This window comes from Uloborus diversus, chromosome 10 (genome assembly GCF_026930045.1).
Source record: "Uloborus diversus isolate 005 chromosome 10, Udiv.v.3.1, whole genome shotgun sequence".
NCBI classification, from domain to species: Eukaryota; Metazoa; Arthropoda; class Arachnida; order Araneae; family Uloboridae; genus Uloborus; species Uloborus diversus.
The window spans coordinates 86,854,042-86,880,582 of NC_072740.1; the positions used below are offsets into that span (position 1 = coordinate 86,854,042).

A 26,541-nucleotide genomic window follows, 5' to 3' on the forward strand; every position below is an offset into this window, starting at 1 on the left:
GAAGTGAAACTTATATCCATCTAGCATTTAAGTCTCGAATCTATTTGTCATTTTAAGCGGAACTTTATTAAATTAAATAATTCGGTTAATAAAGCATTTAATGATCTGACTTTACATGTCTTGCAAACAAGCTATAGACCAAAAAAATCACTATGTGAATCAAACAGGATGACATTATTATTAGTATGTGAAATCAATTCTAAGTCAACAGAATTAACACTGCAGCTCTAGAGAGACTATTAGCTTCAGAAAAGTCTTATGAATGTCTGACCATGGCTGCACTTGTTTGGAAGCAAATAAGGAGCAGTCAGCTTGCTAGAAACGGAAAGGATCTGTTCTGAAATTTCATTGAAGCAGATGTAGAGTTGTGTTGCTGAAAATGTTTCAATACATCTTAGATTTAAAATTTCTAGCCACAGATGAAATGCATATTTTTATTTCAACAGAAGAGACTAAAATATCTTTAAAATAATTTTTATTACACAAATAACTTTCAACACAGAAAGTGACATATGAAACCATGTAAACTGGATAAAAGACTAATTTTAAAAAACTTCAATGAGTGTACATTCATTGGCAAAATGCAAGATAATTGTTTGTATAAAATACAAATGCAATAAACTCATGAAATGATATGTATCTTACAAAATACAGATATGTTTCACATTACAGGCAACCATGTAATACAAAAAAGCAAGTACAAAAATACAAATTCTTTATTACCATTGCCTAAAAAACAATGTTTTGTACAATGTATAAATATTTATTCCAGACATAATTGTATTTTTACGGTTCTGAAACATGAAGAACACACATACAAAAGTACATTGGATTATGAAGAGCGATTTTATGTATATACAAATCAACTGGACACAAGAGTAAGTAGTAGCATCTAGTTTATAGATACATATTGTATGTTCCAAGAACTGAACTTTAACTTTCATTTAAGAGAAAGTTGAGACAGTATGGAAAACTAAACAGTATCATACAATGTATACTTTATATTGACTTTGCTGACAACATGATTGAGCTTCTTGAAGAATCCTGACACGTGGACCCATTGGGATTCCCATTTTTTGCAAGCGTTCTTCAGTCAAATAAGGTAGCTCTTTAATTCCAATCTTTTCATTTTCAAAGTTTGAAGCATATTTCTGAAATTTAAGAGCAAAAAATAAATAAATAAAATAAATTAATATAAAGTTAGAGCACATAACATAAAACTGATGACATCTTATTACATATGCCATTCAACAACTTCCTAGAATTATAAAGATCAGTTGAGGAAAAGTAGGTGTAAGCAATATATCTTGAAATACATTTAACACTAAAATGGGGATCACCACTCACTGGGAATGTTTTGTACCAGTTAGGGGGAAAAAATGACTTTGAAAACTATCAAGAGGGGGAAAAAACATGTAAAGAAAATTTAGACACAATTTTGGGATTTACTATTCTAACAATTTACAGCTTTGCCTATTCCTTATAATTTTGTAAGTAATTTGATAAATATCAGTTTTTCAAATGTTGGCACCCTTTTCTTTCTTAAGTTACTTGCCTCTTCCTGTAAACAGGGGTTCTCAACCTTTCAGGTTCTGTGTCCCCCTTTGTTCACTGACGTGAGGTCAGGCAAACCCACCATATGAAGGGAGAACAATCAAGTAGTACTACAAGTAGCAAGTAGTAGTACTACAAGGGAATCCAAATATGAACTGAGGCTAATTTGAATTCAACAAATTTTCTGAAAACTTACTACACAAAAGAGTAAAGCATACTACGAAAGATGGATAGAGAATATACACTCATGTTTGTGAAAATTGCAACACCAAGAAGGAATAATGCAAATGAATTGAAATTAACAGGAAATGTATAGCAGGATAAGATATGCAAATTATTAGAATTACAGAGACGTCGCGCATGCCTGGACCGAAAAAGGCCCTCTGAACTGCGGAATAGACTGTATATCAAGTGCTGTAAAGGTTTTTCAAAATTACAACATTTCGTCTTCTCGGATGAGTCCAAATTTAATCTGCACTATAACGATGGACATCTATGCGTCAGATGTTATACATGAGGATGTCACCTCCCAGAGTGTGTAATTCAACGTCATACCAGCATAACTCCAAGCGTCAAGGTCTGGAGAGCTATTAAATATCAAGGGCAGTCCCATCTAGTCCAAATAATGGGTAATCTCAATAGCGAGCGCAACTTCAGGGACGCTCTGACGGCGGAGGTACTACCTTTACTTCAGAACATTTCTGGTGCAGAGTTTCAGCAGGACAATGCACGTCCACATGTTGCATGTAACATAAAAGTGTTCTTCGATGCACGACAGGTTAGGCTACTTCCTCTGCCTGCTCGTTCTCCGGATATGATGCCTATCGGACATGTCTCGGATTGCGTTGGTTGAATACTCGCCCATGCATCTTGTCCAGCAGTTGTTCATTCACTTGCAGTCTATTAGAGTCTCACCATGTCTGGACAAGGTTGATTCTGATGCCAGCTCTCGTTGAGAACGGACGTCCCTGAGACAGCTCCGCCATGAGCTACAGTAAATCTAGAAGACAACGCGACTCCTCGCCGTGTGCAGTGATTGAACCTGGTGATGGGGGTAGTAAGACGTATGGCCGGGGCTTACCGAAAAGGAATGCTTTAACGAACTCTGAAGAAGGAATTGCTCCAAAGCTCCCAGCCAATTACGCAACCCCGAACTCCAATTCCTCATTACGACTGGACCCGCCTGCTGACTCCGAAGGAAGTGTGGTGAGTGTTGGCTCCTTTATTGATCAAAGTCTCATGCAGAAATACTTAAGTAAAATTAATTTGCTAGAAACCCAACTTAATTCTAACTCTAATTCAATTAATTATGAGGAATTACTCTATTTCGTGAATAATCTAATCTTTGAATATAAATGTAATATTAATTTGTTAAACCCAGGCGACCTGACGCTACTATTTAGACTATTTGATTTGGAATGTAACGCTATTCAGCTGAAACATTCAACTTCATTAGATACCCAAGTTGATCGACTTGATTCATTGCAATTAAAAATTGAAGATAATAACTCAAAAATGGACTTTATTTTTGATTTTATTTCTAAACCTAAAACTGTTGACTCTACTACAAATACTGAGCCTGTAGTGAAACCCCCATTTTCTGATAATGATACTCAAACAGATTGCAGTACTCCAATTCCTGAAGAGAATCCTTGTGGGAGAAATAACTGCAATCCGTGAACATCCTCCCATTGAAAGAAGTGCTAAGAAGCACAAAAAGAAGAAAAAAGTTAAAAGTGTATATATCCACAAGTCTAATGTGGAAAGTATAAACAAAATTGAAGTTAAAAATGAAAAAATTGATTCTGTCTCGGTTGTTTCTGTTAGCTCTTCTGGCTATCCAACCGACAATGAGAATGAAACATTTGCTTTTTCGGAAGCCGCTGACCAATGTGAAATAAAAACTGAAAACTCATTCAAAGTTGTCAAGAATTCCAGATCTAGGAAAATTAAAGTTCCTCCGATCTGGGTTGATGGTACTCACAACCTTGATAGTCGGTTAAAATTATATTCTGAAGTGGCCGGAAGTACTATCACCGGCAAAATAAAAAATAATAAGATAATGTGCTCTCTGCCTTCTTTTGAGGCGCACAAAAAATTAAAAACATACCTTGATGAAAATTTCATAGGAAACCATACGCTTAGACTACCTGAAGAAAAGCAACTTAAGATTGTTATCCGCGGTCTACCTATTCAAACAGACCTGATGTGGATCGCTGATAAATTAGCCATACTAGGATTTGTCCCCCAGCACATTACGCAATTGCATAAAATTGGACAGGACAAATGTAAACTGCCCCTCTTTCTCATTTACTTGAAAGATCAAGCTGAAAATGAAAAAATTTGGTCACTTGAGAAATTAGGGGATTTTAATATCACCCTCGAATCTCTCAGAAGAAAAGACATTATGCAGTGTTGGAACTGCCAAGAATTCTTCCACTCCTCTTTTAGCTGTGCTCGTCCCCCTGTTTGCCTTGTGTGCGCAGGACAGCACAAAACTAAAAACTGCAAAAAACCTTCAAACTTACCACCCTCATGTTTTCACTGCAAGGGTGAACATCTTGCAAATTTTAGAAGTTCTCCAAAACGACAAAATCCCATCGTCTCCATGAATCGGAGAAATAAATCTGAAACTTGCACCTATCTGGGCCCCTCGCCCAAAATCTCAAATGATGTTAATGAAAATCAACAGGTCCCTCCTGTTTCTCCCAAGTCAAATAACACTGTTATCGAAAAGTTAACAATTACCCTCCAAAATCTTCTGCTTGAACTGCGTGGATAGTGGACTCATTTGTGACTCTGCTATCTACCAGTTTATTTTCTTTCTACGTTTGATGCTACCGAAATTGGTTTTCCCGCCATTACTGTCTGTTGAGTAGGCGTGGCTTACTGCGGCGGATTTACGACCGTCCAATGAGCATGCCGCTCGACTATTCCCAACACTGAAGGTGGAAATTGCTTGTTTCAGCTGAAGTTCCATTTCAAATCTTTGCGAATTTTCATTTGAATAATTATTGTCACTCTTTCCCTTCCTTGCGGCTCAATAATTTTTTTCATTGTTTGATGTTTTCTCTAGAGACGTGGGCCTAACCTGCGATCTTCAAGATTTATGTGGTAGGCAATTCTCCTAATTTATTAGGTCTAGCTTACTATATTGCTAAACTGTTAAGTTTTTAACTGAGACTGATCAAAAGGGCCATTAAGCTCTACCATCAATGACGCCCGCCAGGCGGGCGCGCCATTCGAATGAAGTCCAGCAGTTGTTATGGATGAACTTTCACTTCAGATTGAAGCCATATGGATGTTATTCCCAACGTATGCGTGGGGTAGCTACATTTGATATTAATTTACGCCTGTTATTTTTATTTCATTGATCTATAACTTTGATCGTTTATTTGTAGCACTATGAGTTACATGTGCAATAAATTTTATTCCTTTCCAATGAGTCCTTCATATTGTTGCAATTTTTACAAGCATGAGTGTATTTATATATACACATTGGAGTGTATCGAAAAATCTTTTTTTTTTTTTGAAAATTCAAAATTTTTAGTTGACAAAAAGTTGCCTTTACAGATCCAAATAGACCCCAAAAACTTTTATTCAAATCAAAAAATATTTAGGTATGCTGCAAAAGGCCAAAATTGAAAAAAAAATCTACAAAAAATTCAAGTGGACCGAAATGAAGTCGAACTTTATTGTTAAAAAAAACTTTTGCAATTATGTAATATTTAGGTTTCCATAGTACTAAAAAAAAAAAAAAAATACAGTTAAAGTCAAAATTTTTGTTATAAACAAATTAATTACATTGAGAAGAATAAAAAATGCTTCTGTTACTATTCCTGCTGTTTCTTACGTTAAATGAGCTCTTAAATCCAAATATGACCACAACCCCCCCGACTCCCACCACTTTTTGGAGATGGCGTCCTTCTATTTTTTTCAGCTTTTGACAGTTTTATTGCAATTATTTTGATTTGGTAGGGAGCAGAGCATTATACTAACAGTTAATATTCTTCATAACGACTAGAGAGATGAAAAGTTTAAAATTGTAAGCAATTGTACCTAGAAGAGAGACTTGCAGAGAGGGGTATTTTCCCCTTAAATATTTCCCTAAAATACTTAAAAAATCATCAAACACTCTTTTTTTTCTGCTTTTAGTTAAATATTTTAGTTTTTTTTAAGTATTGGCCTCACTATCTACCTTGTATAAAAAAATATGTTCGTTTTTTAAAATTAACAAAAAAAAACCTCTTGGGAAGCATCACACGTTGCAAACAAATCACACCCCAAATCTTACTCCTATACGTTATTAAGATTAAAAATGAAATTAACTGAACTTTATAATTAAGCATTATAATATTTTAATATTTCTGGTTCTTTTGTTGAGTTTTCGTATTCAGTTCTTGTAATAATATGCGGCAAATTAAACATTTTTCCTTACAATATGATCAAAAAGGAAATCCAAAGAATTTCTATTCATTAAGGAATATTAAACTTTTATTAAAAATAGTTTATTTGGAAATAAATTTTTAAACCAACACTTACAAAACAAAATAGAAACTGATAAAAGTTTTCTTGTGGAAAATTTAACTTCAAAAAATCCTTATTAGAAGTATATTATTACAAAAACGGAACATAAAAATACAAAACCAAAAATATAAATATGCATTAATTCTGCAGTTTAAACACAAGTAATTTCATTTCCACTCTCAATTACATCTGTGAAGGTAAGTTGAAGATCTGCGACACGATTTATATGCAATATTTGACGCTTCCAAGATTTTTCTCTGTTTTTTTACAACATGTAACATTTGGTTAAGAGCTCATATGAGTAAAGTTGATGCTTTGGTTTTGTATCAAAAAAATAGGTGAAAAATAAACTAGAAAAGGAAAAAAGGATAATTTTGATGACTTTTAAACTTTTTTCTATTTTTTTTAGAGGAGGGGGGGGGGGCAGATACTCCCATGAGTCTCATACTTGTAACAAATGTTCATCAGAAGAAGATTTCCTAAAAGAATTTTAATGTGATGCTCTATTCCCATACCAGTAAATATAAATGCGATAAAATTGTTGAAATCTAAAAAATAAGGGGCCATTTCAAAAAAGCGGAGGGTGGTTGGGAAAAATGGAGGTCATGTTTGCATTCAGGAAGTCATTTTACATAAGAACCAGCAGAAATAGTGTCAGAAGTAGTTATAATGTCTCTCAGCGCCATAAGTTTGTTCATAATGAAAAATCTACTTTAAAAAAAATTCTTATTTTTTAGTACTATGCAGGAGCCCTAAATATTGCACAAGAGCAAAAACGTTTATTAAACAATGTTCATTGTTTACTGAGTCAACTTAAAATTAAGAAAAAAAAAAAAAACCTTTGTTAAAAAAATATGTGGAAAAAAGATTTTTTTGTAGAAAATTATCAACTTTAGGCCTCGTGCAACAAACCTAAATAATTTTTGATTTTAATTAAATTTATTGTGGCTTATATGGGTCTGTAGAATCAACTTTTTATTAATTTAAGTTTTGAATTTCCAAAAAAAGTTCTTTTTTGATATGCCCGAATTTTTACATGTACAAAAATACATCATTCTTAAGAAATTGTAGAGAAAATTTCTATAAATCATTTTGCTTTCTTTTGCAGTTTCGAATTGATGACTAATTAAAAAAAAATATTCTGACCAGTCAGCCATAAATTAAATGAATTTTATGAATACCTAATGGAGTTATCTAGAGGAAAATGTTCATGGGCAATTCATGCTAACACTTTGAAGAGTAATTCCGCACAGGAAAGTGAAAGTTCTTCTCGTAACAATGTTCATTATACATGCACAATTCAATATGGTTTACATTTGGAAATTTGGTAAGAAAGTGGACAATCCCTTAAAATATTAGCATGTTTTTGAAACATAATTTACATATATACTTCTATATATATATTTGAAAGGCATTAAACAAGATTTATTTAAACAGTTTAAACTATGATTTTACCTCATAGCCTAATCTCTTCAAAAACTGCCGAATTAATGGAGGCTCATCGCCAAAAAATCTATAAGTACATAAAAAAAAAAAAAATTAATACATAATGAACAAGAATCTCATAAGACAATAAAAAAACCAACTACATCATTTTAAAATTTGAACCAATATTTTAAACAATGATTTCAAAGCCTTTAGTCAAGTGTTACAGTACAAATGCAGTAAATAGCTTTTAAGGAAAGCAATCAACATGCAATTTATTTTATGCTTATATCAATTGTTAACTTTAATTCATAATAATTATGTCTCATAGTTCAATTTAGAAATAATTGCACAATCTAAAACTTATTTGTGAAAGCTAAGTAATTATTTACAAAACAAAATTTATATATTAAAAAACATACTGCATCCTATATTCCCGAACATAGGGTGAATCTGTGCATAAGCAAAAGCAGGTTTTTCTTCCAAAAGTTATCAAAAATTCAAAACCTGTATATAAGCAAAAAAAAAAAAAAGATGTTCAAAAATCTTGGCAAGAGGACGAAAATACCTCCAAGTTGGTAAAATGGGCGGAATATTTTCCAATCAAGCCATTACAAGTTAAACACCACATGCTAATAACAATAATTAAACTCTGCTAAACCTTCCTAAAACAGGGTGCCCACACAGGGGGGGGGGGAGTCATGGCGCAGACAGCGACATTAAGTTTGTGAGGAGGGTTTTTTAAAGGTATTTCTCTTTTTTGGGGAGGGGGTCTTTTTGGCATTTGGGCGGGTGCACCCCTGCCTGAAGCAATGATTTTTTTCTTAATTACGTTTGCAGTTCATTTTCTTAATTTTGTGTTATTTTTAATTTATATATATTTGAATAATGAGTGAGAGACAGATTGATATGGCAAATTTCTAGCTGCAGGTGATTTTGTTTTCAGAGGAAATGGTTGCTTGCCATTTAGTTTTGGCTGAGGTAAAACAAACACATATTACATGTTATATTTTTAAAAAATGAAAAAAAAAAAAAAAAAAAAAAAAAAACTCAATTTATTTAAAGTTAATTTCTTCTTAAAGAAAAATAAAGTACACTAGTAAGAAGAATAAAGTGCCCTATTTTTGGGAATACTTTGTGTTTTATAGTTTGCACACTCAGCATAGAAGTGGCATAATGTTTTGCGAAATATTGAATCGGTACATAAGTCGACTTCTTTAATTTAACTTCAAAAATTCTTAGCTGATGCACGGAAATTTACGGTAAAAAAAAACCTTAAGTTGAGAAGTTCTTATTTTTGAAGTCTCTCCTGTTAATATAGAGTATGAAAATCAGCAAATAAGTACAAGAATGCAACAAAATAAATATTTTGATTAAGTGGAATCATTGCTTAGCTTGTGGCAGAGGTACTGAAGTTTGTGGTCTCCTTAGATTTGGGAGATTGTCCTTTTTAATTATTGCTACATCACAGATCAAAGAAAATTATTCTTAGATTAGCTTTTTGAACAAACTATGATTTGGTGAAGAAAGTACAGTTTGAGATTGGGCATAATGATCTGGCTCAATCTAGCCTAACAATTCATAACTGCATTTTCAATTTTTTAAACTGACCAGATTTCGAGTTTTCCAACAAAATTTTCGGAATGTCATATGCTGTGATTTTGGGACATTCAAGATTTTTTAAAACTTTGTTTTGTTTAACTTTACTTAAGCTTGAAATCAGAATCTTATTTTGCAGCACCATGTAGAAATAAGAGTAATCATAAGATTTTTTCCCCCAGAACTGAAATAATGATAAAAAATGACTAAATCCTAGATATAAACAGCATTTATCTCGTCAGAAAAGAAATGCTGAAAAAGCTGCTGCTTGTCTCTCTATCACTATTTCAACTAGATAAAAGCACAGCAGAGCTTAAAAAACTAATAGACACAAAATGATACAGAAAATGTTTCTGCTTTTGGATTATGCAAATTTCCAGTTTAACTGATCTCACATAATGCTGCTAAAACCTGATTTGTAAATCAATAAAATGTGCTGACATCCCAAGTATAAATGCACAATATCTCTGATAGTACAGTATTGGTTAAAACATCTGAGATGGTGTAAGATGTCAAATGATAAAATACAAGTGAGATTGTTTGTACTATAAATTCGACAAAGGCTGCACTGTAGTTGTAGAATAAGTCAAATTTAGGAACTGGATGACATTAATGTCAGGTTACAAAAAGGTTTCAAAGCATTTTATTAAAAGTTCCGAACTATTATAAAAATCATTTTAGTATTTGAATTGAAAAAATCTATTGAGTTCAATGATCCAATAATGGTGTCATTTCATTATGATATGAAATTCATGTGATTTTCCTGGCAGACATAGTATAATATAGTATATAAGAACATATTTCATAAAAATATTAACATTTATCCACATTGAAAGAAACAAAGTAATATGTAAAAATTTAAAATGCTGATTATATATATATATATATATATATATATATATATATATATATATATATATATATATATATACCATTTAAATTCTTTATCCTCATATATATAATAGCGAATGATCGAGTAATGCTCCTGACCTCATCAACAATATAAATCGTTCCACGGCATGATAATTTGATAATATATTCTGGTAATGTTTGACATGCAGGGAAATGCTTCATTATTACAAGGCTGAACTGGATCTGGTCATTTAACTGTTTTACTGGTAAGACTGACCAGTGGCGTATATATGTTTTTACTTTGGAGGGGGCCCAATCAACCAAGATTAGCTACCCCCCTCCACATTTTTTTAAAATTTCTTCTCTTTTTTTTTTTTTTTTTTTGAGGGGGAATAACAGTGCCCTGATCTTCTCATTTTTTCGATGCGGGGAAAGGACTTCATACTGTCAGACCACTTAATGCTGTCATACAGTGGAGTAACCAAAGGATAGTTTTAGGAGGACACTCTTAAAAATTCTCGCTTCTGGTGGGGGAACAGGTCGGAGGTCTTCCCTCGGAATGTTTTTGTAATTGTAGTTCTAAGAACGCAGTTTTAGATGGTCTCTGGTGATGCCATGGGGAGGTAAAATTCCAGGGGCCTTGTGCAGAAATTTTTAAAAATTGAAATCTTAAAAATGCCATTATAGGCTATATTTTTTGATGAAAGTGCAATAACAGGAATGGGACTCTTTGAATTTGCCCCCCCCCCTCCCCGATTGATTTTTTTTTAAAAACAGCGAAATCCATCACCCCTCCGCCCAATTTTTTGAAATGAAGTTCTAAAAACGCATTTTGAGACTAACTTTCGACGATTTTAAAGTAAGGACGGTTTTGGGGCTTGCCCCAAAAGCTATTTTGAAATTAAAGTCCTAAAAAAATGAAGTTTAGAAGAGATATTCAATGATACTAGGGGGAGGGATTTAAACACTCTCCATCTTAAATTTTTCGAAATTGTAAATTTTTCATTTTCAGATTTCATACGGGAGCAGTCGGACCCTTGTCCGAAATTTTTTCGTAACTGAAGTCTTAAAAGCGTGACTGTGGACCCTATTTGGTAATGTTCGGTGTTCGGTCATTTTTCAAAATTGAAGCTCCAAAAAAGCAATCTTAAACAATTTTCAATGCTTTCAGAAGGCAAGGTGTTTGGTAGTTGTCCCCTGGAAATTTTTCGACATTGAAGCCCTGAAAACGAGGTTTTCAGGACTTTAGTGGTTTTAGTGGGTACAGGGGTCTTGCGAAGTGTAGCATTTTGAAGACTATTTTTATTTTTAGACCGACTAGGAAAAAAAAGAGAAAAAAGGGGGTGAAAGAAATAGGAGTTTTTGGAAGTAATTACCTGATCAATAGTCAGTAACTTTTGAAATTTTTTATTTTTAGGTTAAAAAGTAATTCAGATGTTTTCCCAACATTAGGCAATCTTTGGAAAGGAATAGTTTGAGAATCTTCCTCTGAAAAGTAAAATGCAATTTCAGGTCATCTTTAAAGAAGTTTAGAGGTAAGGAGCGGTTTTAGGGATCTTCCTCCAAAACTTTTCAAAATTGAAATCTTAAGGCACAATTTCAGACTATTTTTGGTAGTAACCTTCGTGAATAGGGTTTGGTTTGGGGATACTCCTCCAGAAATGTCCGAAAAACGCCGAACTTGCATTTTTAGAACGTCAATTTTCATTATTGCTCCAACAGAACAACTAAAACATATTTTAAATTTCTTGCAGGGGACGAGAGTTTAAGAGAGAAACATTTTGAAGGGCCTTCTTTTTAGACTGACTAAGAAGTAAAAAATGGGAGGGGGGGGGGAGAGAGGTGAACTTACTTTGGGGGGGGCAAAGCAATAAACTGCATCTGTTAAAAACATTTTGATTTAAAGATTTCTTTTTGAAAGAATCAAGATTTTTTCAAAACATTATTTGCTTTTCGTTTTGTTAAAATAACTTTTCTTGAGTAAGGGGTACGGATCTCCAGACACCTTCTGACCACCAATGCCTGGTGCCATCTATCGCAGAGTTTCCAAACTTTAACAATTGTGGCACCCTTTAAAGAATTGGAATTTTCTCACGGTATCCTAATCTACTTTTATATACATATTATTGCTACCATGGACACTTCCTGGGCCCCTCACCTCTTTCTGCGGCACCCAGTTCCGAAATCTCTGATCTAACGTATTATAATTATTATCACTATTTATTCTTTTTTTTTTATTGCTAAAAGTTTGGAAATTGTTTGTGAGCAACTATAACTAAAAATAACTACCTTTATTTAATTTTTTTTCCACATTTTTGAGAGGCCCCGGGCCCCCTCAGCCCCTCCCTTATATACGCCCTTGAGACTGACAGTTCAGGGGAATGAAGAAACGAAAAAGTGGTCAACTATCTACTGGAGTTAGGGTAAAATTGCAACTATCAAAATATCACTAAGCAGGCAATTGTTTTGTTCAAATGTAGAAGCAATTTTCACCCGTCATACCCCGACGGCCGATTTTCTAGTTATAAAATAGTAACTAAAATCAAAAATAATGATGAGAATTAAAGTAATGTTAAGAGAACAGTAAAGGCACTTACTTAGTCAGTTTTTTTGCTCTACAAGGGTTAAGCAATTCCAAAACTTCTTTGTGAAAATTATCCCAATCTCTTGGCATAGCTAATTGATGATTCCTTCCACCACCATTGCTTGGATGACAGCCTTGAGCAAGTTGCATTAATCTCAATCGCTCCTGTACCCACGTTACATCTTGCCTCATATTTTCCAATTCCTGAACAAGGACATGCTGAGTGCGCATTTCTGATGATAAGTGAGCAACACTTCGAGCCAATGTTACAACATGACTTTCTAAGCGTTGAAGACGTTTCCCAGCAGAGCTGAGAATGAAAAAAAAAAAACTTAATTGTGATTAAAATAACAAAACTGTGAATATATTACTTTAACAAACTTATGTTCCACAATGAATATGATACTGTATATTGAAGATGACCTAATTTGAATAAAATTAAAAGTCACAAAAGAGTAATGGGCAAGAAATAATAGGTAACAAAAAATAACTTAAAAAAGCTTATGGAAGGATGAAGGTGAGACCAGCAATGAATGAAAAACAATACAATAATAGTTTGAAAGCTAAAAAGAAAACTTTTAATTTTACTTTTCTCTCTCAATGGTTGTTTAAAAATGGAAAATGCCACCACGTCGATGTTTAAAAGTTATGTGCAAAAAAGTAACACTTTAAATCGTTATTATTGAGGTACTACAAATATTTAAGTTTCATTTTGAAAAAAAAAAAAAAAAAAAAAAACAACAACAACAACATAAAAGACTATTTTCATAAAAACATGCACTTAAGAAGGATTGGTAGAACCCTGTTAAACCACCACTTTCAAATTTCATCAACATTTAGACCCTTAAAAATATCGGTAGTTTAGCCAAGTTCAACTGTATTTGAATTTTTTAAAATTTGTTTATCAAAATGTTGCATAAATATATAAACAAACATGTTTAAACTTGATGATATTATATTTTTTTATATAAGTACCTAGTTCTATATTCTTTAACACGCCTTCTCTCTGAAAATCCTCTCTTGTCTGCAAAATTAGGATTTCCTCTACTTGCTGAGCTACGAGCCGTCAAAGATGACATACTGCCATTGACTCGACGTCTGGAGTGCCTTGACATATCTAAGGAACTTCCCATGGACATACCCCCTTTGCAGGAATTTTTAACACCAAGAACATGAAGGATCTGAAAGTCAAAGCAATAAAGAAAATCATATTAGTTTATCAAATTTATATTTAAACGTGCATCAACAAAAAATGTGATTGAATGTACTTATAGTTAGTAAAAAGGAATAGCTATATAATTACATATTAGGGATATACAGGATGCAAAATGCAGCAGGATTCGTTGGCAATAAAAAATGAGAATCAAAAAAGTCATTTCTGCTAATTATATTTTACTAGCATTTACTTAAGTATTTGTTGCATTAGTGGCATTTTATACTTGAATTTTCATACTTAAGTGGCATTTTAAAATTATGTGAAAGCATTCTCATATAATGATCAAAATAATTTTATTAATTCTTGCTTAAATGCATCACAAATTTGTGAAAAAGTTAACACAAATGCCAGTTGCCTAATTTATGTAAGAATACAGGGAAAATCAAACAGAGCAGTCAAATTGAATCAGAACAGTCTGCAGTTCCAGAAGAGATTACAAAGCTAGATCAACTGTTGAAAAATATATGATGACAGGGGTTTGGGGGGGGGGATTATGGCACAAGTTGTGCCATCAAGATTTTTTTTTTTGGGGGGGGGGGGGGTTAATTATTATTTTTCCATATTTATTCATTTATTTTTAAAGTATTTAAAGTATTTTATTTTAATTGCATTATTTTGCGTGTATGTGTATGTTATTGATACAGCACAGAGCTTTTCTAACAAAATAATAGTAATTAAATTGAAATTAATAAATAATATATTTTTTTAAAAAATGAATAGAATAAAAAAGGCAAAAAATAAGGAAATAAAAAGAAGAGTTGAGAAAAATGGGGGGAGGGGCGAGGGGGTTTGCACCATTGAACTTGGGGGAGATCTGCACCCGTGTATGATGACAAGCAAGAAAACGTAACAATGGCAAATTGCACAAAACTTGATAACATTTGCTTAGTAGGTCCAAGATATGCCCAACATGAACAGGGACACAGAAAAAAAAAAGATATGTTTTTAAATTAAAATCAAAGGCCTTGAAGATGATACATCAAAAGAAAATTAAAATTTCATTACAAGGATTTCATTACTGTCAAAAAAGGACCAATAACCTCACATGAAAGACTTGTTTTGACATTCATATCTCCTAGAGGTCTAGTCTCACATAAATTGCATACGTTAATCATGATGTCATCGTTCGGATGCATCGTAACGAACCCTACAAACGTAAGTTATTATCGTACGTACGGTAACTATTTTAGACTCTGCTCAAAAATTCTGAACGTTCGCTAATATTTCCTGAACTAACGCTTGATAACGTACGTACCGAAAGTATTGAGCAATGCCTTTCTTCCTGTCTCTGTTAGCCAATGGAAAATTAGAATATTTGGCCTGAAACGCTCAGAAGACGTGGCTAGCATCAGTTGTTTTGTTTTGTTTCTCCTTCTTTCCGGTGTGTTCCCAATCACAGAAACATGAAAAAGATGTTCTTTTTGTTACTTATACCACTTGGGTACTCGAACCAGAAAAAAAGGGGTACAAGAGAAGAAGGTTTGACTTAAGAACCACAATGGTAATAAAAAAGAGCATGTTTGTTGGAGTTTTTACCATTTTTTTGGAGCATTAAGTAACAAGTTCCTAAAAAATAAAAAGGAACTAGCAAACTTTTGGAATTTTCAAAATCCAAGGAAAACAAAGCAAGGGAAGGTTCTAATTAAATTCATTTCTAATATTTCTTCATTAATCTATCAATATATAATAAAGAAATTGCAAAATATTCCTAATAATAGCAAAATATCATTCTTTGAAACCTACATGGTATTTTGAATATATTTTGTAAGCTATCAAAATATTTTTAACACAAAAATATTTTTAAGAATTTGGCTCAAAATACTTTTGCGCCAGATCTCAAATAAAAAACAGGTACTTCTGTCCCCATGCCCCCCCCCCCCCCACAGGGGATCAAGGGAGGACATTTGTCAATGAGTTTGAAACTGCATACATCTTCTTCAGAGTCTATTAAAAAGGAAAAGTTACTGGTGTTGAGTTAATGCTGATATCATTTTAGAGTTACATTGCTTTCAAAATCTTGAGGGGAGGAGCTAACAGACCAATCCCAAAATTGTCCAAATGATTGGCCTGCCCAGGGGGACCATGAACTTAAATCTTTGGGATGGAAAAAGCTCTCAATTTGCTGAATGGAACTCCACAAATATTGTCGCTGAATGATGATAATTTTGCCCAATAGAACTCCAAATTTTGCTGAATCTGCAGAAAAATTTTCTGAATAAGGAAAATTTTGGGAGGTCACAGCAACTTTGCATTGGGGCTCTCCTAGGCCTGCCCTCCCCTTCCATGTTGAGATGGATACTCCCTCGCCTGGCTCTGATTGACGCATGGGCCAACCAGGCTATAAACTTTTGTCCCCCCAGCAAAAGATCCGCAGAACCCCTAACTGCCTACTGGAGTTCTACGCCACTGAAAGCCACGTGCCCCTTTAGTATAGTGAGCCGTCCCGGGCTGCTGGGTCTGCGGGTATGTGGATCTGGGGCTGGGGCCAACTGAGCCCAGGTCCAGGGAGATTAGAAACCCATCTCTGTTTAATTATCCAATGAATGGAATGTAATTTGCATTTATTAGGCTTTACATATGCAGTTACGAAAAGCAAAATAATTGTTGAAATGTTTTTTCTTGAATTTCTTAATGTTTGTAGTCCAAAAATTAAACATCATTCAGAACAATTTGGATAACAGATTATCTGATAGTCGATAATCTTATTTTCTGTGACTGCCCGTCTGCAACCGCATCTCCACTAGACTGACAATGTCTGCCAATTCAATACTGGTACCGTGGGATACATCACACTCCAGGATTCCCTGTACCTACAATTTTTGTTCTTAACTGTTGGATGGGGGTCTGAAGACAGCTCTGTTTTCTGATCAAGGCCAGAAGACGAGCAATCCCTGGTTCAGTACTCCCAGAGGTATTGATTCGTTGACTGCGACATATTTAACGTGCCCCAATCACCATTAACAAACATGGAGGACCTTTGGCTGGCATTGGGCCAGAGACCCTTCGGGTAAGCAGGGGTGCCCCCCCCCACAAGAGTAAAAGCACACTCTTCTAAAAAAAAACAAAAATACCTCTAGAAACACCCCCCTAAAAATTCTATTGGTGCAGTCTGTGCCAAGACCCCTTCTAGGTGGGCAACCCAGGGTTAAGAGTTCGACACCTTATCGGTCAGCCAACACAGGCCAACGTTGGATATAGGTTGTTGATCTCCCTATATAATGTATTTATTGTGCCCTGTCTCACCCCTCAGTTTTCTTTAAAATGAGCTATTATGCAACTCTGAAGCTCCCATAGAACTTGAGTTAGGTATAACATTTTAAAACACTGCCGGCAAAATAGTGTCTTTTAATGAATTCAGAAATTAATTACTGATCAGTTGTGTAGGATAGATTTAAAAAAAAAAATTATATATATATTTGAGGTGTCAGAGCAGCAGGATTTGGAAAAGTTTCTTGAAAATCTCAAACGATCAGCTTTAGAATTTTGTTTATTTATTGCTTGATTCAAAATTGAATGACCCACTTACCTGTCAAAAAATAATTAATCTGTACAAACAAAATCAACAGCAATTTTCGTAGGACCATGGTGCAATATCTTTTACTTCACCCTTATCAATAAATATAAATGAACGCTAAGAATTAAAAATGATGTTCTGTTTGCAGAATGAAGAAGAATGTACTCTCAAATTAGCTGGTAATCCTCTACAGAGAGAAAACAATGTTTCACTTCTGTGGTGTTAATCACTTAACTTTTGATCTATTTATAAAGTTTGACAAACCTTGTAACTAAAATAGCCAACGCATGTGATGATCCTTAAATACTTTTCCTTCGATGAGTTCCAATAGTTCAGCAAGTTTCATAAAACTCAATGTGTGGCGAACACAGCAGCCATCTTTGTTTTGACTTTTTACGTCCGTACCAAAGGTTTACGCCAGAAAAATCATGGAGTTAATTTACTGTATGTTCGCATTTTGCCAGGTGCTTTTTGCGTCCAGTAAGAAAGGGCAGAGACCAGCGGGTTTTGTTGCGTACGTAAAAGTGACGTCACGGGTGGGGGTTGCATACATTAAATTTTTACGTACTGGGCAGAGACTAGGCCTCTTGTTCTAATAAATTAAAAGAAATAGATATGGGGGCTTCCTTGACATCAGGCACAAATAAACAAACAAATGACGTCTCCTTTACATACACATACAGATTAGCGCAAACATTTCTAAAAAATGGTTATAAATTAAACTCCAGATTTTAAACTTACTTCTGAGTACATAGTTTCTAATCCTTCCAGCTGTTTTCTAATCATAGATACTTCCGTTGGCTCCATAGTACTGGCAGTTGCACTGAAATCGCTGCTGTATTCATCTGCATCATCTAACAGGCTTTCTACATCCAATCCTGTAGTAGTTGAAGTTAACTCAGGATCCATATTGTCCAAGTATGAAGGAAAAGCTGGGAATAAAGCAAAATCCTTTTGAATAACTAAACTCACTATTGAAATGAAAACAAAGGCTAATTTTTAAAGTTTAATAGGAAATTAGGTCGCAAAAAGTTAGGAAACAAAAAGTTTTTGTGGGGTAATAAGAATTCTTAATCAAGTGATAAGAATAGTTAAGAGAATAAATAAAAGGAGAATACTTTAAAGTCTGAAATAAATATTTAAGAAAATATTTGTTAAAATAGACACAATAAATTACACCCTACCAAGATTACAAACTCCAGTCTAACAAAAGATACAAGAATAGCATAAAATGCAAGAAAGTATGATATCAACATGGTTTTTATTTTTCTTTACAGCTCATTGCATCTAAATATATTTTTTAGAATTTTTACTCCAAATAATCATGCTTGATAGAAAGAAAAATGCCTATCTGCAGCAAATTAAAGAGAAATTAAATTAACGCTTAACTTACTTCAAATGTAACATTTTCGCTTTTACCAATTCAATGGAAAATTGAAAATAGGATAGAAATTTCATGAACAGAATATGAATTGTGTTTTTATAAAATTAGTTTATCATGTAGTAAAGTTTTCTTTAATAGCAAAAAGATAAACTAACATGTAATATTTTCAGACAAAAAATATCAGTACTAATTCAAAATTAAACCAGAGCAGTGTCTATTGAAGTTTAAAATGTTTTTTTTTTTTTAAATTTTTTTTATATAAGGAATGGAAAATGAAGACAGTTGACAGCAATTCTGGTTCTTGATCCTTTCAATTATTTGAATGCTGGACAGAGGGACTTTTATTGCAGTACTTTTTCAAACAAACCAGCAACATTGAAATTTTCCTAATTAATTGACGGTTAGGTAAGGAAAAACAACTAAGCACATTTTTTCAGCAATATTTGGATAAATGAAAAAAAAAAAAAAAAAGGCCTGTGTACTGCATGTGATGAGAATGGACAAGCTCAAAAAATTTAGAATTAATTGCAGAGCAGTCATTGAAAATATTGTGTCTACAAAACCTTTGAACAAAAAGATAGAAAGTATAGGAATGTGGGGCAAAGTAAAATAGTGAAATAATTAATCCGTTTTTAGCACTACCTATCTGGTAATATTTTAACCATGTAGTACTTCCTGTAGTCTATTATGGTCAGGAAAAATGTATCTCTGAAGATTAAAGCATATGATAATACAAGCAATTTTCAAAAACTGAAACTCATATTGTAATATTTTGCAGTAAGTCAAAAATTATTTTGTTACTATAAAATAATAAATTCCTTGTTATTAACATTGTAAATATTAACTGAAACCCACTAATAGTCATTGCAGTATTTATTTATTTAATATTAAGCTTATATTTCTTTCAAATATTTTGTACAGTTAGCCATGAGCTTGTGGGGCAAAGCGGATGAGGCAAAATTAAATAGTCCATTTCACTTACTTTTTCAATCATTTATTAAATCACTTAAGTATTCATTTTACAATTGATTTACTTATGATCCATCAGTAAATAATTCATTTACAGTCGGACCTCCATATATCGAAGTAGCAAATTGCCGGAAAAAAATTCGATATATAGAAATTTCGATATATAGAAACAATCTGTTTTTATCATAAAAATCTCCTTAAACATTAAAATTAAAGCTCATTTTCGTGTATGAAATCCAATTTCTAATTTATACGAGCATCAGATTAAAAGTTAAGTATTGAAAAATTAACAGAAATTACACTTTTGCGTCGTCACACATCTTCATTTTTCGTCAATTCAACTTGATCCGCAATATTAGGGTATTTTCGTTTTGACAATGTGATCGAGAGAAAAAGAAAAAAACCACAATCTACTTAACCTGAATGATTTTTACTGAAGTTAAAAGACTAAAAATGATAATCAACAGACAAAAGGGATAACTTGAAACTGATTTTACAGTGTTACTGGTAATAAGATTTGAAATGAACTTGACGGAATTTTAGAACTCCAGAACGGAACAACGACATATCTACACACCTCTCAGCCCCAGATTCCATATAAGTTTCATAGCAACCTTTAGTGAACATAATTTTCTATATTCTAACCTTCATTTTTCATGAGACAAACAGTTTAAAGTGGAAAAAAAAATCTACGAATGTCTCGAGAAAAATTTCGATATATAGAGATTTTTTTCGATATATAGAAACAATTTTTCTATGTATTGAACATGGAAACGTGCTGGAATTTCGATATATAGAAAATTTCGATATGTGGAAGTTCGATATATGGAGGTCCGACTGTATTTTCTTATTCGCTCACTATTTTATTTACTCTTTGTATTTTTCTCATAGAATAATTATTTCACTTATTTATGTTTCAATCTATATTAATTTATTTATTCACTCTTCTATTTTCGTATCCATTAGACCAAAAATATTTTATTTTTCACTTTGCATCATGCAAAGAAAAAAAAGGTGAAAAATTTCCACTCTTTTTTGAAGGTACAAATTTAGTGCTAAAAATTAAAAATAGTGTTTTAATGCAAGTTTTATTATAAAATACATTGTTTTTTCTTTATCTACTGTAATTTTCAAAACAAATTTCCAATTTGTTCATTTTGAAAAAGTAAGTGATCTTAATTATTCGCCCCACATTCCCCTATGTCCGAAAATGACAATCCTATCACCAAAAGCATTACTTGGATATCAATGAAAATCTTTCAGGGGCTTTATAAAAAATATCCCATCAGTGAACATAGAAAATATTCATACATAAACAAAAACAAAGAAAAAAATAATACCTAAATGATTTTTGGAATGATGTCTAGAAGGAGGAGAGCTGTTACACTTTTTTGTACCACAATTGCCATGTGAAATCCCTAATCTGTGATTAGAAGGAAGAGGTGCTTTGGAACATTGATACGTTTTCCCACTGCGATGCCTACATGTAGATTGATTGATACTTGTTGTCCGTCGTACTCCACTTTTCTTGCCGGGGGTGGATTTTGTGGATTGTGCTTCACAATGCTTTTGGTGTTCTGATTTATTATAGTTTCCATTTAATGCAGATGCACTGAAATGATAGAGAAAATGAAATATTAAACTATCTTGGACTCATGATATCATATTTGACTCATAGGTCTAGAACAGGGATGCACAACATTTTTGAGATGTCGAGAATCAAAAACTGGAATCGATCATTTTGAGGCTCACTAAGAAAGGAAAAGTTCTGAGAAAGTCGTAAAAACACAGAATATTTAGCACTACATTCACAGATAATATATAAAACCTGCAATAAAGCAGCTAATTTCTTCACTCTGGTGGAGATGATGTAAAAAACAAATAAATTAACATATTCATGTAAAAAAAAACAGAGAAATAGCAGGTGATAGTTATTTTTAGTCTCTTTAAGAAAGTAGAGACGTAGCACATAACATTGCAAAAGAATGGAGTTTCAACCCATGCCTTTTTTGATCAAAACTTTGAAACAGTGAGCTTCTGAATAATACCCTATAAAACTTGGACATTCTTCCGATGAAATACTGGTAACTGCTCATAAAGAGTCAGACAAATATTCTTCATCATAATCTGATTTTGACATTGGTAACATAAAGTGGTTTGATGAAATTTGGAAAGAAATGCAAAGCAATAAAATATGACAAATAGTGTGAAAATGATGAACTTTTTGTTGGGAAATTTTAAAACAAGCATTGCCATCCATTCATAAAATGGTAAATTAGATATGCACTGGGCGAACTGAGTTTGGGCATTAAAAATCTGGCACATTTGCGCAGCCCAAACTGAGTTTGAGCATCACAAGCAAGGGGTTAAATATTTAGTGAATGACTTTAAAACTTTCTTGGGTTTATAATAATAATAAACTGTCTATGGGTTAATTCAACAGGCTTTGGGGGTAAGTTACATCCTAATGGCCACAGGTTGTGCATCTCTGGTCTAAAAATAAATAACTGGCTACAAAAATAATAAAAGATCCAGAAATGAATAAATGTCACACTCAATAAATGCACAATATTCAACATGTAATAACTGAGGTTGAAACAAGAATAAGAAATGAATAATTTCCACGAAATAGAAAGTAATATATCTATATTATTCAGCAATTAGACAAATCTCACATTACACTGTAGTCAAAACAGCAAACACAATTAAAGTACTAACATGGAATCATGTTGATAGCACAGTTTATAGCACCTTGGCCTGCCACAAGTCTCTAACTTACAAAAACTAAGAACTAACTTACTAGAGATGTGAGCAGCTCTTTTATACCACGAGGGTATTTTAGTGAAAACTACATCCATATATTAGGTTCAAAAAATCACCACGTTTGGGGACATTTTACAATTTCTTGAAAAATTTTCACCATAAATGATGAAAAATTGGTGATACCTCATAAAGCCTATAAAACTTCACGCTAACTGCTGACAAAGCAGAGAAAACAACTTACAGATAAAGCTTCATGAAGTAAAATAATTTTGAATGAAAATTAATGGAATAAATGCCTAATTTAATAAAATTACAGCAGGTTAAAACATAGAAACAGGGTTGCAAATCTTGGAGAAACAATTTCAGGAGTTTCGGTGGTGATTTTGAGGAGTATTTTGAAATTTTAGATTAAATTCAATAACAAAAACTAACCACTTATCTAAAACTATTTTTGAGGTCTGATAATCATTTTAAGCACTAGCATAAAAATAAAAACCAGCTTATACTACATGGTAAAATCCAAAAGTAATAAGCCTAACGTTATACTGATGCATGCACACCCTGCAGCTCGCTCCAAATGACAGCGACGGTGTGGGGGGGGGGGGGGGTTGTTGACTTTACAGTGCAATGCAGATCAGTTGCCTCTCTGCTTTCGGAGTGGTACCATCAGCTTTAACAGTAACCCCTATACAGTTTTGCATGAAACCGCGATATGGTTCATCAGAGCAATGCAAAGAGATCAAATTTTGCTTCTGGTTTCCTTCCAAATGTTCGCAATGCTTCAACAGGCATTTGGGACTGAGTGTCTGTCTTATTCGCAAGTGGAAAAATGGCACAAGGCCTTTTGTAATGCCAGGAAGTGGTGACTGACAAACCCCAGACTGGACACTTGTCCGCAGTGGCCCGTACTGAAGTGAATGTGCAATGAGTGTGTGAATTTTTGAATACGAAATGGTGTCTGAGTCTTTACCAAGTAGCAAAAACCCTAGACTTATCAGAGACAACTGTGCAACCCATTGTTACAGAGAAGTTGCACAAAGGGAAAGTCTGAGCGAAACTAGTGCCAAGAGTTCTGACTTTAGAAGGTCCAAGTCAATGCTCCAGTGGTGTGCCTTCCTACACTCCGGGCTTGTGGCCTCCTGACTTCTTTTTGCTTCCACTATTAAAATCAGCGCTGAAAAGGAAACTTTTAGACTCCACCAAGGACATCCAAGCACATGTCAAAGCAGCCCTTGCAGATATCCTGGAACATGACTTCAGAAATGTCTTTGAGTCATGGAAAAGCTACATACAGAAGTACATTGTTGCAGGAGGTGCCTATTTTTAAAACTATTAGTCATTTGCACCGATCAGCTCAATAAATCTGTCTTTTTAAACGAAGGCTTATTACTTTTAGATCGTACCATGTATGTCATGCTTGAAAACGTTTCGCCGGGAAATGCAGAGCTAAATAACTATTTTGCGGAGTTTTGCTATTTTTGCTCAGCAACTCTGCAAGATGTGGAGCAGTTGGCAACCTTGATAGAAATAATATCTATCAACAAAATTTGTAATATTAGGTTAAATTCATACCATTTCCTTTTTTATTTTTTAATCTTAGAGACTAGATATGGAAGATTTTTTTCTTTTATGCAACAGGCAAAAGCATAGATTATATTTCACAATAGAATATAGCAAAAATCTATTCATCATTAAAAACAAAAATGTAGAAACTTCCACAGCAGTTGAGCTGAAAGACTTAAGCATCCACTGTCATGAAATGATTTATCGAAGTTGAATGCACGTAAAAACTGAAGATATGCACATTAAAAATAATCATTTAAGTGGTTTAAACACAGAACAAGATTATCCCTCCCTAAAAACAAACAAGGAAAATTTAAGCTTCTCCGTTCAACGAGTTTTCATGTGAAATTTTAAAAAATGAATTATTACCTTAAAGACAACTTGTATTTTGCCCTTGGAGAAAGCTTTGGTGAATGTTCTGCACTTAAAGGTGGTGAGGGAGCGGGGGATAAAGGTGGAAGAGGTGGTGTAACAGACAAGCTTTCACTAGTTCTATCATCATGATGTTCTCGCCTCTCTTTCTCCAAGAGTTGCCTACTATTCATTGCAGTATTTGGTGTTTCATATATATGTTTCAGTTGTTCTGTTGGAAACTCTCCTGAGCCATACCTTTTTTCATCACTACTATGCTTTTGTTGTGCCCAGATAGCTCCATTTGCACTATGATCTGAGTCAAGACTTGTATCAAGATTGCTACCAGCACTTACACCACTACTATGAGGAGATATAACACTTTTACAGCCATGCATGCTGCTATGCATTGTTCCTCTGCCAGATTCAGAAGAGGATTTATACAGGTCATTTGTATCACCACAGCAGTCATTTGCAGCACCAGGCTGCAAAGACTCAGCAGCATCAACACAATCCTTGTTTGGCACTTTTGTTTCATCTACTTGTGTTTCCTCTTGACTGCTTGGTTCAGCCAAATTTTGTGTTCTTCTACAATAATATGAATCCTCTTGTGCATGAGATAATTTCTCATCTGGTTTAACTGTTACATCAGAAGTCTTTCCAAAGCTGGGAAAAGGTGTTACAGCACCATAAATGGCTTCACAATTTGAAGGAATCTCGGGTTTCTTCTCTTGACAAGGTCGTCCAATGACTTCTTTTGGCACCAATTTATCATAATCATAAGATGATTTAATGTTATTTGAATAACAATTCTAAAGGGAAAAAATATATTTAGATTAGTGAAAAGAATACAAAAGGAAAAATACAATTAAAAATGCAGCTCATATACAAAAATATACATAAGCATGAATGCACAAAAATTTTAACTTTTGTTTCAAAGAAAACAATGCAATCAAGTCAATGTAATTAAACACTAAATTATGCTTGTAAATGATAATCTTTGGATTCAAGATTGCTTTATACACAACCAAGTCAAATTGTCATTCACAAATTTGCACTTCAAAGTGTATATTTACATTTTGGAGTTAGTGAGAACTAAAGCAAGTAAATATTTATACAGTATAACTTTGATTTAATGATACTAGATTTAACAATTTCCTCAATTTAATGATACATTTCACTGGTCCGGATTTGACTGCATTCAATGTCTATGCTCCTTGATGTAACGATTTCCTTGATTTAACGATAACTTTTTCCTGTCCCTTGACAATCATTAAATCAAGGTTATACTGTACGTTTAGGATAATATCTGATAATTTTATTTAAAGATGGAAAAACATAAGGTATAAAAGAAAATAAAAGTAGAACAATTAAGGGATTTTTTCCGAAAAAAGGAGATTGCTTCAAACTTTTAAGAAATGCATAACACATATTTGCAAACTCAAAGCTCTAAATAGCATACATTAAAAAACTCAAAATTCCAACTGTCTTGTGAATACAGAAAAACTTTTACTGTCAAAAAAAAAAAAAATTTTTTTTTTTCATTTTTCTAAGAACAAGACAGTAAATACATAAACTGCAGAAATTTCCTAAAATGGAGCAAATTTTTTTGCAACAAACTATTTACAATTCTGTATTTTGCAACAATTTTAGAAACTTTTGAAAAAAGGATTTTTTTTTTTAAGATTTCAAAAGAAAGAAAACAAAGGAAACAATGTATAAGTGTGAGACATTGGAGAAGTCGAAAATACATAAATTGATTAACTTAATTTTTGAAAAAAAAAATTACCTCTAAAAGTATTTTAAAAATATAAATTTTTTCCTTCATCAAAAATCATATCTTTTAAATGTATTAAGTAAAAGTCATGATTTAAACAAAGAATTCAAATAATATATTGCATTCAAAATACATACAATTAACAAGTTCTGGACTATTCCATAATTAAAAAAAAAAACATTGAAAAATCTTAGATTAATTGACAATATTCCTAATTTAACACATATTACTGGAATAACAAGCAGGACATCCACAACCACTTGTCTCCTCCACTCAAATTTTCATTACTCAAATTTTCTTTGCCACAAATACTTTCTTTCATCTCACCAAAAAATTCTAATTTTCCTTTATACTATAGGGCAGTCTATTAATATAAATTTATAGTTAGAAAGTTTTAATCTAGCATAACAATAAATAGAATTGAAGACATTTTTCAATTTAATTAGTTTAAGATATATTTACA

At 33.1% G+C, this 26,541-nt stretch overlaps 1 protein-coding gene across 1 annotated transcript in view; it reads right to left on the reverse strand.

Moving 5' to 3' along the window:
* Positions 1–499: 499 nt before the first annotated feature.
* The window catches only part of LOC129231482 (uncharacterized), a 103,323-nt gene continuing 77,281 nt past the window's right edge, over positions 500–26,541 (reverse strand). Inside the window, exons 9-15 of the mRNA XM_054865811.1 lie at positions 24,320–25,113; positions 20,965–21,236; positions 18,013–18,203; positions 13,517–13,722; positions 12,555–12,851; positions 7,537–7,594; positions 500–1,151 (exon numbers count right to left, since the gene is read on the reverse strand). Of these exons, the coding sequence (XP_054721786.1) occupies positions 984–1,151; positions 7,537–7,594; positions 12,555–12,851; positions 13,517–13,722; positions 18,013–18,203; positions 20,965–21,236; positions 24,320–25,113 (1,986 nt within the window). The 3' untranslated portion in view covers positions 500–983. The remainder of the gene's footprint in view (positions 1,152–7,536; positions 7,595–12,554; positions 12,852–13,516; positions 13,723–18,012; positions 18,204–20,964; positions 21,237–24,319; positions 25,114–26,541) is intronic.